At 38.0% G+C, this 13,152-nt stretch overlaps 1 protein-coding gene across 1 annotated transcript; it reads right to left on the reverse strand.

Annotated features, from left to right (window-relative positions):
- Positions 1-9,449: 9,449 nt before the first annotated feature.
- Positions 9,450-10,586, reverse strand: LOC127647871 (uncharacterized). The gene is made up of 2 exons (XM_052132385.1): positions 10,140-10,586; positions 9,450-9,911 (listed from the first exon to the last, which is right to left on the reverse strand). Exons 1-2 carry the CDS (start codon positions 10,467-10,469, stop codon positions 9,450-9,452), a joined length of 792 nt encoding a protein of 263 aa, XP_051988345.1. The 5' UTR covers positions 10,470-10,586.
- Positions 10,587-13,152: the final 2,566 nt, after the last annotated feature.

The raw sequence follows: 13,152 nt of genomic DNA on the forward strand, positions 1-13,152 counted from the left end.
GCCCTTATGCCTCGCTCGCCCCCATCAGGCTGATTGGGGATTGGTGTGCATTGTTCCAGCCCTCCAGCCTGGCCCGCCCTCCTCCGCCCTACAAACATGTATTACAGAATTATTATTATCATTATTAATGGAAATGCTGTCATAATTCACCATCATGTTGTTCCAAACCTGTATTTATTGTTAATAAGTGAGGTTTGGAATCATTTCTAGTAAATACTACGAAACCTGAAATGTCCCACAGGGACATTATATAGAATGCTGTATAAATATTATACATTATATATAATGCTGAAATATAAACCAAAGCAAAAATTGCCCACAATCCACCATGGGGAAGATGTACTGTACAAGCTGGGAGTTTACTACCACTCCTAGAATGTTTTCTTTCATGCTGAATGTATTAAATTACTTTTGACAAATCATTACTTGATTAAAATAACATAACATACAAAGAGGTAAAACATACAGATACATTCAGTCTTGTGAGAGTTGCGTTCACATCGCACCATCCTGGAGGACATAGTTCTAAAATGTAATCTTTATTTGATCAGATGTGTCTTTTTATTAACACATAGTATATATTAAAAATGACAAACAGATTGAAGATTTATTGTATGAATATATTATTGAATAAGAATAACAACTATGGCTCAATTATTTTAAAAGTTAATATGTGACGTTGTTTCTGTGACAGCCCCAGAGCTCCGAAACTCTGTGTATACGTCAGCATCTGAATTCACTCACTCATTTCATTCACTTACTGCTGAGATATAGTGCACTACCTGCCATTCACTATAGAGGAAATGGTGAATGAGTGAACGATTTCAGACACAGCCACTCTCTTCACCATTCGATCAACTTGCGGCCCCATATCTCTCACACACCTCACTGTGCACACGCATAAATGCTGTTTGTTCAAGCTCCAGTTGTCAATCACACGAATGGCAGAGCAAAAGGCATTTATTTACACTTAGATGTTTACATGGATTTATACAGTTAATTCACCTTAAGTAGCTGCAATAGTTTCCAGAAAATGCGTAAATTCTTCTCATGGCATGCGGGGCGCAGGACAAAGTGCACTGATATATTGTTGCACTGATTTAAAAATGTACACTTAAAAATTGATGTTTTTAATTATTAAAAATAATTACTCAAGTAAATGTAGCGCATTACTACCCACCTCTGTAAAATAGCAATTTTTATTGTAGTTAACTCCACACATAGTTCATCCCAAAAGATTGTTTAGTGTTAAACAAATTGATATTAGCGGACAGGTGGTCAATTTATTAAGTGATGATCTGATTCCTCACAAAAGCCGTTTATTCAACACACTGAAGCATCTCCTCATTGACTTTGAAAAAACGGACTCATGTCTCCTCGCCATTGAATATCTAGGGGTCCGCCATGTTATGCACTTTGTTGTTAATCTTGTTGGTATATTTGTAGAAGGGCTCTGATTTGGACTAGGGCGGCGTTTTTCAATAATAACCAACTGCAGAACCGCAGAACCATACGTCATAGCAGTGTGAGGACGACAGCGCCAGCCTAACCGTCTGATGCCGGAAGTGGCGGGGTAGCAGTCTAATGCCGGAAGTGGGTGGGGTAGCAGTCTGATGCTGGAAGTGGGCGGGGTAGCAGTCTGATGCCGGAAGTGGACGGAGTTCATGTTTAACTATGGTGGAGCACACGGTAGAACAAGGAAAAGAAGAAGAGAAGAAGGTAAAAAGAAGTTATATCTTTGATGGATGCAACATACTTAACGTTATACGCTTATGCAAAACGGCTCTAAGTATTTTGTAAGTTAATATTCAACAATACTAATGATCTGTCATTGACATAGAGAACTGAACTGGATGATAACATCACTGTTTTCTCCAGAATGGCTATATAGATTAATTAACAGAATTAATAACTTTTTTACAACAGAAATTAATCAACACTGAACTTATTTAAGCTGGATTATGACACTATTTTGTTCTAGATCTACAGAGACAAACTTTATTGCATAATTTTCCTATTATCCCTGTAAAGCTGCTTTGAAACAATCTGTATTGTAAAAAGTGCTATATAATAAATGTGACTAAGTGAGAATTGTGACGAAGGCACTTGATCACGTATCGTTATTTTACAGTTGGATTGTATCACTTTGTTAGTTTACATATTCATGGTTTGTGATTTAATTTGTTGTTGGCGTTGTATTTTACGGCATTTGTTAAATTTTCTGACCATGAGAATTGCATTAATTGTATTTTATTTCACCTATAGAACCACATAACGATTCAGAGAGGTTCAGCGCTACCACCTTTGGAGCAATGCACAACATGCTGCAGAAACTTTCACTGCCCTTTTTGTGATGGTCTTTGAGGCACCCTTTGATTTCACAGCTGTAAGTCTTTGTTAAAAATATATATTTTAACTAAATAATATAATCTATTAAATTGATCTATTAACACTTTTTTTCCCCCTTATGCAAGTCTGATTTCCCTCTTATTCGAAAATGGTGGTGCCTTATTCTGATGGAGAACTTTCCCATTGAAAGGTAACTCTCTCGCTCTCTCAAGTTTTTCTCTGTCTCTATAAATTAACTTAAAAATTAATTTGTCACAGGAAACATGCTGCCGTTGATGTGCAGGTGCCACCTAAAGCACAAGAAACTGAAATCGACAACAAGGTATGTTTTTATCGTCTCAAACGGGCACATGAAAGAGCATAATTTCAAAACAATAATTTACATGCATCCTGATTAAAACACAATGTATTGTTGAGGACACTTCCAATCTCCCCAGGGACAACAGATGGAAATTAGCTAGCAGCTAAATGTGGTGCAAACCATCTTTTCTCTTGTGAGAATAATTTCTTTTAAATGAATTAAATATTTCATTCCTTTTTTGTGCTCCTCTCTCATGAAGGAACCACAGATAGTCAAAGACCTCAGGACAGGAGCTGCATGGCTCCGGGAAAACTGCCACTCGTTCAGAGGTTTTGTGGATGAGCCTTTTGTGGATGAGCCATGGTATCTTAACCTAAATAAGGAAGACCAGGAAAAGGCCCTTAAAGGGTAACTAAACACCTGCTCAGAGTCTGACTCCACCCACTAGAAATATTTGAAAATGCTGGAAAAGTGGGCAGACCCCGGCGGGGATAGAGGGAACGAACCGAGTGCCGGATTAATTGACAGCTGTTGTCAGACTCTATGTTATTATTATTCCTCACACGGTCGCAAGACGACATGTACATGAATCTGGCGTGGTGAGCTGGAACCTGCTTACGTCAGCTGTCACCGCTTACGTCACGAAGTACCGCAAACAGCCAACAGGAAAATTCAACTGCAGTAGCCACCGTTCAACCTGAAGAGGGCAGCACTCAGACGTTTTTACACCATATATTGTAGAATTAAAACACTTTATACACAAATGTCAAAAAAATTACTTGAATCAATGACCAGTACTAATAAAGCCCCATGCTTACAGATCATTAACTAAAAAAAGTTGGTTTAGGGTTTAGTTACCCTTTAAACTTGATCAGGCAGAAAAGAAAGATGATCTGGAACTGGCCAAAGAGCCTTTCATGTTTCAGTTCCAGTTTAAGGAAGACATGGAACTTTTTCTTAGCAAGTGTCATGATGAAAGGCGCCTCAGGATTAACTGCATTTGTATGGAGTTTTGATTTATTTTAATTATTTTTCTCTTGAGAATTATTGTTAAATGTGTGCCTGCATAACTTTTATAAGATTTATATTCTTTGGTTTAATTTAGTTTTATATAATTTATTTATTATTTAGTTCAATTTTGTATTTTTATTTAATTACTATTATTTATTTGGAGCAGGTACAGCTAGTGTGTGATTCTTTTCATATTTCAAAAGATGATTTGAGGAAAAAACTAATTTATTTAAATTAATCATTTGTGTTTTTTCAGTCCATCATATAATTGTTGTGTTCTATGAAAAAAATTGTTGGTTGAGTATTAAAAATTATTTTCAATTAAATCAAATGTTCAAACGCTCAAGCTTTGTTTTCATTGTATTTTTTTGTTTTAAGCTTTGTTAAATTTATATTGTTAATCATTTGACTCAACAAAACAAATGGATAAAGTATAATTTTAACTTTTAAAAAACTATTAACATTTGTTAATAGTAGTATATTGTCTTTTGTTGGACAAAACATAATTCTTATCTTTTATACTATTTGAGAATTGATATATATATATATATTTTTTTTATTATTATTATTTTTTTTTTCAATTAAATCGTTTAAAAAAAAGTATTTATAATAACGTTTTTTTAAACTTTAAAACGTTCCAAATCGCTGAAGTAGCGCAATGCCTTGCCGCGCCCACTTCCGGCATCAGACGACGGTTAGGCTGGCGCTGTCGTCCTCACACTGCTATGACGTATGGTTCTGCGGTTCTGCAGTTACACCTATAAATGTGACGCGGGCTCTACTGTCAACAAACAACCAAAATGGCCGCGGTGAAAGAAGAGCAGTTTCGGAAGCATCTGGCAGTTGCATTGCTCTATGCAATTGCAAAGAAAAAAAAGAACAAACGACGTAGGTGGTATGTGCATCCACTAAATAAAACTAGAAGACAAGATGGCGAGTTTGCCCTATTTATTCACCATATGCGGAGCACAGACGAGGAGATGCATTTCTCGTACTTCAGAATGTGCGCCGCGCGATTTGACGACCTCCTGAAAAGGGTATCGCCGTTCGTCAAACACGCCAACACGCACAGAACACCCATTTCCACTGCCGAGAGGCTGGCCCTGACACTCCGTGTACTAGCATGTGGAGCGACGCAACAAAGCGTGGCCGAAACATTTAAGATGGGACCGAGCACGGCCCGCAGGATAGTCACGGAGATGTGTGAGGCCATTTGGGTTGCCCTCAAAGAAGAGTTTGTTTCTGTACCCAAACGTGCGCAATGGGAGACCATCGCGCAGGACTTTTGGAGCCGTTGGAATTTTCCGAACTGCATCGGAGCCATCGGAGGTAAACAAGTCTTGCTGCGAGCACAAGCACGCTGTGGCAGCTTGCACTTTAAAGATACTCATTCTGTTGCGCTTATTGCTGTGTGCGATGCGCAATTTAAGTTCACTATAATGGATATTGAAGGTGTACAGCCAAGAAAATGATGGAGGTGTCTTGCACTTGAGTCCCTTTGGGGAGTCCTTTTTGCAGGGACAACTGGATTTGGCCGCATCAAAGACCCTACCTGGGACAACGACTGTGTGCTCTCATGTCATAATTGGAGATGCAACCTTCCCGTTGAACATGAACGTGATACGGCCCTATTCAGGTATTATAACCATAGTCTTATTATCTTACACATACTTATTATGCGTTAAAGGGGCAGTTCACCTAAAAATGAAAATTCTCTCGTTTACTCACCCACATGCCATCCCAGATGTGTATGACTTTTCTTCTTCTGCAGAACACAAACGAAGATTTTAAAAATAATATTTGAGCTCTGTAGGTCCATACAATGCAAGTGAATGGTGACCAGAATTTGGGTCCAAAAAGCCCATAAAACACCTATAGTTAAATACATGTCTTCAGAAGTGATATGATAGGTGTGAGTGAGAAACAGATCAATATTCAAGTCATTTTTTAATATAAATCTCCATTTTCACATTCTTTTTTTTTTTGCCAATTCACATTCTTCATGCACATCACCACATACTGGGCACAGGGGGCTGCGAGGCAAATTTATTGTAAAAAGGACTTAAATATTGATCTGTTTCTCACGCACTTCTATCATATCACTTCAGAAGACATTTAAACACTGGAGCCTTCTGGATTACTTTTATGCTGCCTTTGTGTTTTTTGGAGCTTCTGTGTTCTGGCACCCATGCACTTGCATTGTGTGGACCAACAGAACTGAGAAGTTCTTCTAAAAATCTTTGTTTGTGCTCTGCAGAAGACAGAAAGTCATTCACATCTGGGATGGCATGAAGGTGAGTAAATTATGTATTTTCATTTTTGGGTGAAGGAAGCTATTAAAACTGAAGTGTCAGTAGATGCACTTTACAGTCTGATCCAGCATATCTTTTTTTGATTTTGACAGGGGAAAATCTCACAACTGCCCAAAGAGTGTACAACTACAGACACTGTTGGGCACAACGGACAATAGAGAATGCCTTTAGCATCATGTCATCCCAGTTCCAGATTTTCGGACGCCCAATTGAGAGTTCGGTCGAAAAGGCAGTGTGTATTGTGCAGGCTTGCGTGGCTCTGCACAACTACCTCATATCAACTGATGTTGCATCTGCGGAAAACGCTAAATACATCCCTCCAAACCTAGCAGATGACAATAAACCAGCTGGAGATGTACAACCAGGAGAGTGGAGGGGACTGACAGAGCCAGGCAGTAGCCTAGTTCCCCTCGGCAGGCTGACTCATCCTCCGACAACACAAGCGGATACTGCGACCAGAAAAGTTCTGAAGGAATTTTTTCAGACATCAGAGGGTTCTGTTCCCTGGCAAGATGGTGCTATTACAATTGGACTGAATGATGCCCACTAAGAGCAACTGACTTTGACTTAACGTATAAATTGAACTGAATACATGTAAAAAATTAACCAATGCCTCATCTATGAATAGAATCCATGTGATCAGTAAAATAATTTAAAATAAATTTAAAAGCTTTGTTCAAATATGCCTTCATAATATAGTTGACCATTGCCTTATTGAATGCCGTAAGATTTTATTGTGTTTTCATATCTATCCAAGAACTGTAACAAATATATGTTGATAGTGAAAATTTACATTAGAGTATAGAAAGCACAAAAATTATTCTAATTTAAGAGGGTTTTAAACTAGGCGTTTGTAGCCAATATATAAATCCTCCGCTAGAGAAAACACACATTTGCGATTAGACTTTTGCCAATTCCAAATCTTAATGTTACAGAGATATAGCCTTTGTAAAAAGTAGCCTGTGTGACAACTAGCCCTGGTCTTCCCCATGCTGTGTACTGTTATTTGTCATGTTTACATTCAGCATTTATAGCACTAATGCTAGAAGACATTTCTTTTATGTAAGCTAGCCATGACATGAACCTGTTGCCCTCTGTTATTATATTTTATGATGCATTTTGTTTAAGGAATACTCATCATGATTTATTTATTATTTTTTAATAGAAAGAGAATAACACTTTTCATTTGTTAACATTAGTTAATATGAACTAACAAAGAACAACACTTGTATACACTTATTAATGATTACATTGTTAACTTCAACATATTCTAATACATTTTTAAATGAAAAGTTGTTTGTTAAAGGGATAGATCACCCAAAAATGAAAATTCTCTCATCATTTACCATAATTTACACTTGCCATTCCAGATGTGTATGACTTAACCACTGGAGTCATATGGATTACTTTAATGCTGCCTTTATGTGCTTTTTGAGCATCAAAGTTATGTCCACCATTCACTTGAATTGTGAGGAATTACACAGCAGAAATATTGTAAAAAGCTGTGTTTGTGTTCTGCAGAAGAAAGTCATACACATCTGGAATGGAATGAGGGTGAGTAAATGAGAGAATTAAAAATGTTGTGTGAAAATTCTGTAAAACTATATTGTTCATTGGTTAGCTCATGATACCTAATGCACTTACTAATGTTAACAAATAGAACTTTGTAGTAAAGACAGATTTATGTTACCAGACATTTGATACCTCTGCAAAGATTGGTTTATCTAAAGGGAGACAGGTGTCAATATTCAGAATAAAAAAGGGAATAATGAATAGTGGCATTTCAGATTCAAGAAGTTTTTTGGCTGTACAAAAGAAACTTGACATTGCCATATAAGTCTCACTTTGGGCAGAAATATGATTGGCTTCCAGGCTGCAGAAAAAGACATGAATGGAGCAGCATAGGATAAAAATAAAATAAAAGGCGGCACTTTAGTATTTGAGTCGATTTGGTTCCTTTTGTAGATTTATTTTAAAACATCTCATGGCATGGTCTTAGGAAATGTAAAAAAAATTATTTTACTTTTATTTGTATGCACGTATATAAGATAAGGCTTTTGTTGGAAGTAATTTATTGTCTCTTTTTTTTATTTTGCTAACTTTTTGTTCATGTCTTCTTGGACTTACAGTGACACCTAGTGGTGTGGATGCAGCATTATTCAAAATCAATAGTTTTCAGTTACAGACGCCGTTGTAGAAATTCACTATTCACAATCAGATATGATTAATTTAATCCAAGAGTGAAAGTGTCCAATAACAAGACGGTTACTGGAATTAAGCAAGTAGTATTCAGGGTAGGGTTGCACCAGCTGTGCGTAAACTCTCACGTAAGCTGTCCCACACTTGTTGTTCACACTAAGGGCTTAGTAACTACTAGTTACTAGTAGTTTTTAACTAAGTCAGGGCTTAATTTGGTTACACCACCTGTTCTTAATGCATGACTTATCTAGTAGGTCGTAAGCTCTCCGTAATGTGAAGCGTAGTTGCATAATTTGACGTTTACTTCAATTGATCCAATATGCAGCCTTCAAATTTGTACACAGAACAGAAGTATTAAAAAGTCATGAGTTTTGTGTGATAAAACAAGATTTAATTAATAGCATATTTAGCCTATGGAAATAACATTTAATAACTACCTATGAATAAGGGACAATAAATAAATACTAATTCAGCAGGCTGGAAAAATAGACATTTATTTATTTATTTTAATGTTGTACATATATTTTAAATGTGTTGAAACTTGACACCGAGCGATGCAGCCTGAAAATTTCACTTTTTCTCTCTCTCTCTCTCGCGTAAATGTAAATGAGTGAAAATGTCAACATATGTCGAAATTATTGATTATTGAAATGATTGACTGTCACGCACAACATGAGCTCATTGACGTCATAAAATATCAGTCTGCTTTTTTATTTCAGCTGTTATTTCAAGTCTTCCATAAATATTTAGTTCATATGTAGGGTTACGTTCTACCGTAACCTTACATAAGTTTATATGGGGCAACACTCAAATATTTAGTAGTGCATAAATTGTGACTTAGTGCCCATTTATGCCACAACTAGGCTAAGTTGTAACTTACATATAGTGCAACTGGCCCCAGGTGGTCATGTGATTTTAAAATGGCAGCTTCCATGAGGGCACCCCTGCCCCATGTAGAATAAAACCGATTTTATAAGTTTACTGATATGACTAGAGTCCTCGTCTCAAGCGAGTGCTCATGATTTTATACACGTTTCAAAATGACAAATAATTTCTTTAGGAATAAATCTTTTGAATGGGGAAAAATTACAGAGTGCACCTTTAATGTTTAGTTATTGGATGATTTGTTAATTTAGAATTTTTAACTTTAGATAAGCTTATTTACATATTTTACAAAACGGATTATCACAAGGAGCTTGTTTAAAAAGACAAAGTACAGAAAGGCTGAAAAAATAGAAAATTTTAGTCTGAGAAACAACACATTAAATGAACAGTCACTACTGTGTTGTTTTAATGCCCTGTTCTTCCAGCACCTGCATCTCAATGTCAAACATCACGTCCTGTAGTTGTTTTTTAAAGATGGCACAGTGCCGTGGTGGCAGTTTGCGCATGAAATCAGCAACAATCTGAGCGTGCCTATCAAAACTGTCAGACTTGTCCTTCTCCAGGAAAGCGAGTACTTGCTTAATGTCTGTTTCACCTGCCTTGCCCCTTTTCCTTTTCCTTCTGTTGGGTGGTTCAGGTGTTGAGGACAGGGTTGATATAATTTCTGAACTTCTAGCAGCTTTGTGTGCTGTGCTTGATCTCTCCAGTATCTCCCCAAAGTCATCCAAAAACATACTTGAGCGCTGCTCCTCTGCATCACTGTCACTGGTTGCACCAGAGGATGGACCGGCTGATGGGGCTGTGCATGGAGATAATACATCACCCAATTCTTTTGAAGGCATATCAGTTTGAACCTACAGAACAACAAAGAGTTAGTGAATGGAAATACGAGAACACCAACACTTCATATAAGCTAGCAAAGCTCAAAGTTAGCTAAGAACTTTATGCAAGGTCTCTTACAAACATTCGGATAGCTTTGAATGTTTACACAAACAAACGTTACAAATATGACGAAATCTAGCTGTATCTTCATAAAGTTAGTTAGCTAACATAATATTACAGACTGCTTAAAGTTAGCATACCTTTTTATCAGATGCCATGTTGGACACAGTTTGTCGATGCCGAACATAAGGTTTGAGCCAGGACATCTCCAAGAACAGCCTGGGAACTTTCGTGCTCGACACTTCACCTGCATTCTTGCACTGCATCCTTTTCATTGCTTTACCAAATTTGTCTCGGATGTTTTTCCACGTTGCTCTGCATAATTTCGGGTCATCGACGCCGAGCTTCACTGCAATTTCCTTCCATGAGTTCCAGCTCATCCCTGAATCCCTAAAGTCTCTACGCGAACGATCGTACAGGTGTGGATATGTTTGCACCAGCTCAGCAACCCTGATCTCCAATGTGTTCATGTTGTTAACTGTTTATTACCCCCTCTGGTGCGTCTCTCTCCAAGTGTCTCTCAACAGACCTTTTTCACACTCCGGAATTTAGAACGCGGAAGTAAACAATTGCAGGGTAAACTTCGACGGCTGTCACAGCGTAAAATGTGACGTGATAGTGTAGGCGTTCTCCTAATTCAGAAATTGAATAGGTCACCGATCATGCGCACTAGAAGTGTATGAGGATAACCCACGCAACTAGTGACAGTGCATCCCGGCTCTTTTCAGTGAGCCGGATCGTTTGGCTCAGATCACCAAAAAGAGCCGACTCTTTTGGCTCCCAAACGGCTCTTTAAAAAACCGTTTGCGATAGTTTGACTTTAATTAGTATTAAAGCAATTCAAATTAAATTATTAAATTAAATCATACTCTACCTTAACCACAATATATAACTGTCCCCACCGAATTACATGTGCATGACCTGTCTGTGTTTTCAGGGGTAAAAACAAGACAGGCAGAACAAGAAGACAATTCTTCAGCTTTTGGACGTCACAGGACATCATCTATACAAGATCTTCTGATATACTATCTCCCACACATCACCTTTCATATGACTGGAATGTCACACTACATAGAAACACAGAACAATCATGTACAGACAAACTTTGATGATGGATTTTGACAAAACAAAAATCAAAAAAACATCTTTTGACATTTAGCAGTGAGACAGGATACAGTTGCCAAGGTTTTCCATCTTGTAACTATACTATACTTAGTGTAAGTCTTAAGTTTAGAGTGAGTTATACCAGGGTGTTAGTGGATAGATATGGTTGCTGATAAAGTGAGAAAAGTAGACAGACAGATGGATGGACGGACGGATGGATAGATACTCTAATCTCAATCTCCATCTCAACAGCAAAAATAAGTAGGTTAAAAATCAGGTTTGCTAGAAATAAAAATATTGTAGTTGGTCATGTACCTGTCTGAAAATAAGTGGCTTTACTTGAGAAATGAGGTCTGTGTATTTACAGGAAAAACACCACAGTCATTTTCATTGGTCTGTTTGGGAATTGCCTAGATGCACAATTACAAGTATAACACTTAGCATGAAATGACAGTTTGAACAATATTTGTATAATTTATTACATGGTGGCATACATATATTGGTTCTCATTCGGCCGATGGTCCATCTGGAAGCCTCTATGATGCAGCCTTTTTTGATTTTGTACTCCATGAGGTATTTCCTGTTAATTAATCGCACATGAGACATGCATACATGCCTTCAAAAGCAATTTGATGATCAAACCAAACTTGCAGCAATCATTTGGACATAACTCGCAACAATATGCGGCAGATATCACCATGTCTCTGATCCCTGGAGTCATAGCACTGAATTGTCTGGGTTTCTAAATCAATTACCTGGTGATAAGAAATGGAGGTAAAAGGTAAAAGAGTGCAAATATAGTGTTTTACACTTTTAATTTTAGTGTTTTACAGTGTAGATATGGAAACAATGTGTTACAAAGGCAGTGTTCTTCATAAATTACTTGCAGCCAAAGCCCAGTGCAAGCCAATGTGCAAAGGAACAAGAACCAGATCATAGAGGAAGAGATCCACTGTTTTTGTCCATTTCTTCACTGCTGCATGGCCTGCAAAATGTCTGTCACCACTCTGAAGTTTTGGGAAGAAATATACTTAAACAGTAGACCTTAAGGCCGTCCTGCTGATCATTGCTGCTCTTTATCAGCAGGGATAAATAGAAGTTGATAACCTTGAGAACATAAGAGTAAAATTATTCATGACAAGGGATATATAATAAACTCCGCAAAAGATTTAAGTTTATTTTTTTCAGGACAATGTATTTTAAAGATAATTTTGTAAAAATCCAAATAACTTTACAGATCTTTCTTGTAATGGGTTTAAACAAGGTTTTCCATGCTTGTTCAGTGAACCATAAACAATTAATGAACATGCACCTGTGGAACGGTCATTAAGACACTAACAGCTTACAGATGGTGGGCAATTAAGGTCACAGTTATAAAAACTTAGGTCACTAAAGAAATTTCTCTACTGACTCTGAAAAGCACCAAAAGAAAGATGCCCCGGGTTCCTGCTCATCTGCGTGAACGTGCCTTAAGCATGCTGCATGGAGGCATAAGGACTGCAGATGTAGCCAGGGCAATAAATTGCAATGTCCATACAGTGAGACGCCTAAGACAGCACTACAGGGAGGCAGGAAAGATAGCTGATCGTCCTCGCAGTGGCAGACCATGTGTAACAACACCTGCACAGGATCGGTACATCCGAATATCACACTTGCGGGACAGGTACAGGATGGCAACAAGTTACACCAGGAATGCTCAATCCCTCCATCAGTGCTTCGACTGTTCGCAATAGGCTGAGAGAAGCTGGACTGAGGGCTTGTAGGCCTGTTGTAAGGCAGGTCCTTTTCAGACATCACCGGCAACAATGTCGCCTATGGGCACAAACTCACCTTTGCTGGACCAGACAGGACTAGCAAAAAGTGCTCTTCACTGACGAGTCACGGTTTTGTCTCACCAGGGGTGACAGTCGGACTCACGTTTATCGTCGAAGGAATGAGTGCTACACCGAGGCCTGTACTCTGGAGCGGGATCTATTTGGAGGTGGAGGATCCGTCAAGGTCTGGGGCGGTGTGTCACAGCATCATCGGACTGAGCTTTTTGTCATTGCA

The sequence above is a fragment of the Xyrauchen texanus genome, chromosome 8, assembly GCF_025860055.1.
Source record: "Xyrauchen texanus isolate HMW12.3.18 chromosome 8, RBS_HiC_50CHRs, whole genome shotgun sequence".
NCBI classification, from domain to species: domain Eukaryota; kingdom Metazoa; phylum Chordata; class Actinopteri; order Cypriniformes; family Catostomidae; genus Xyrauchen; species Xyrauchen texanus.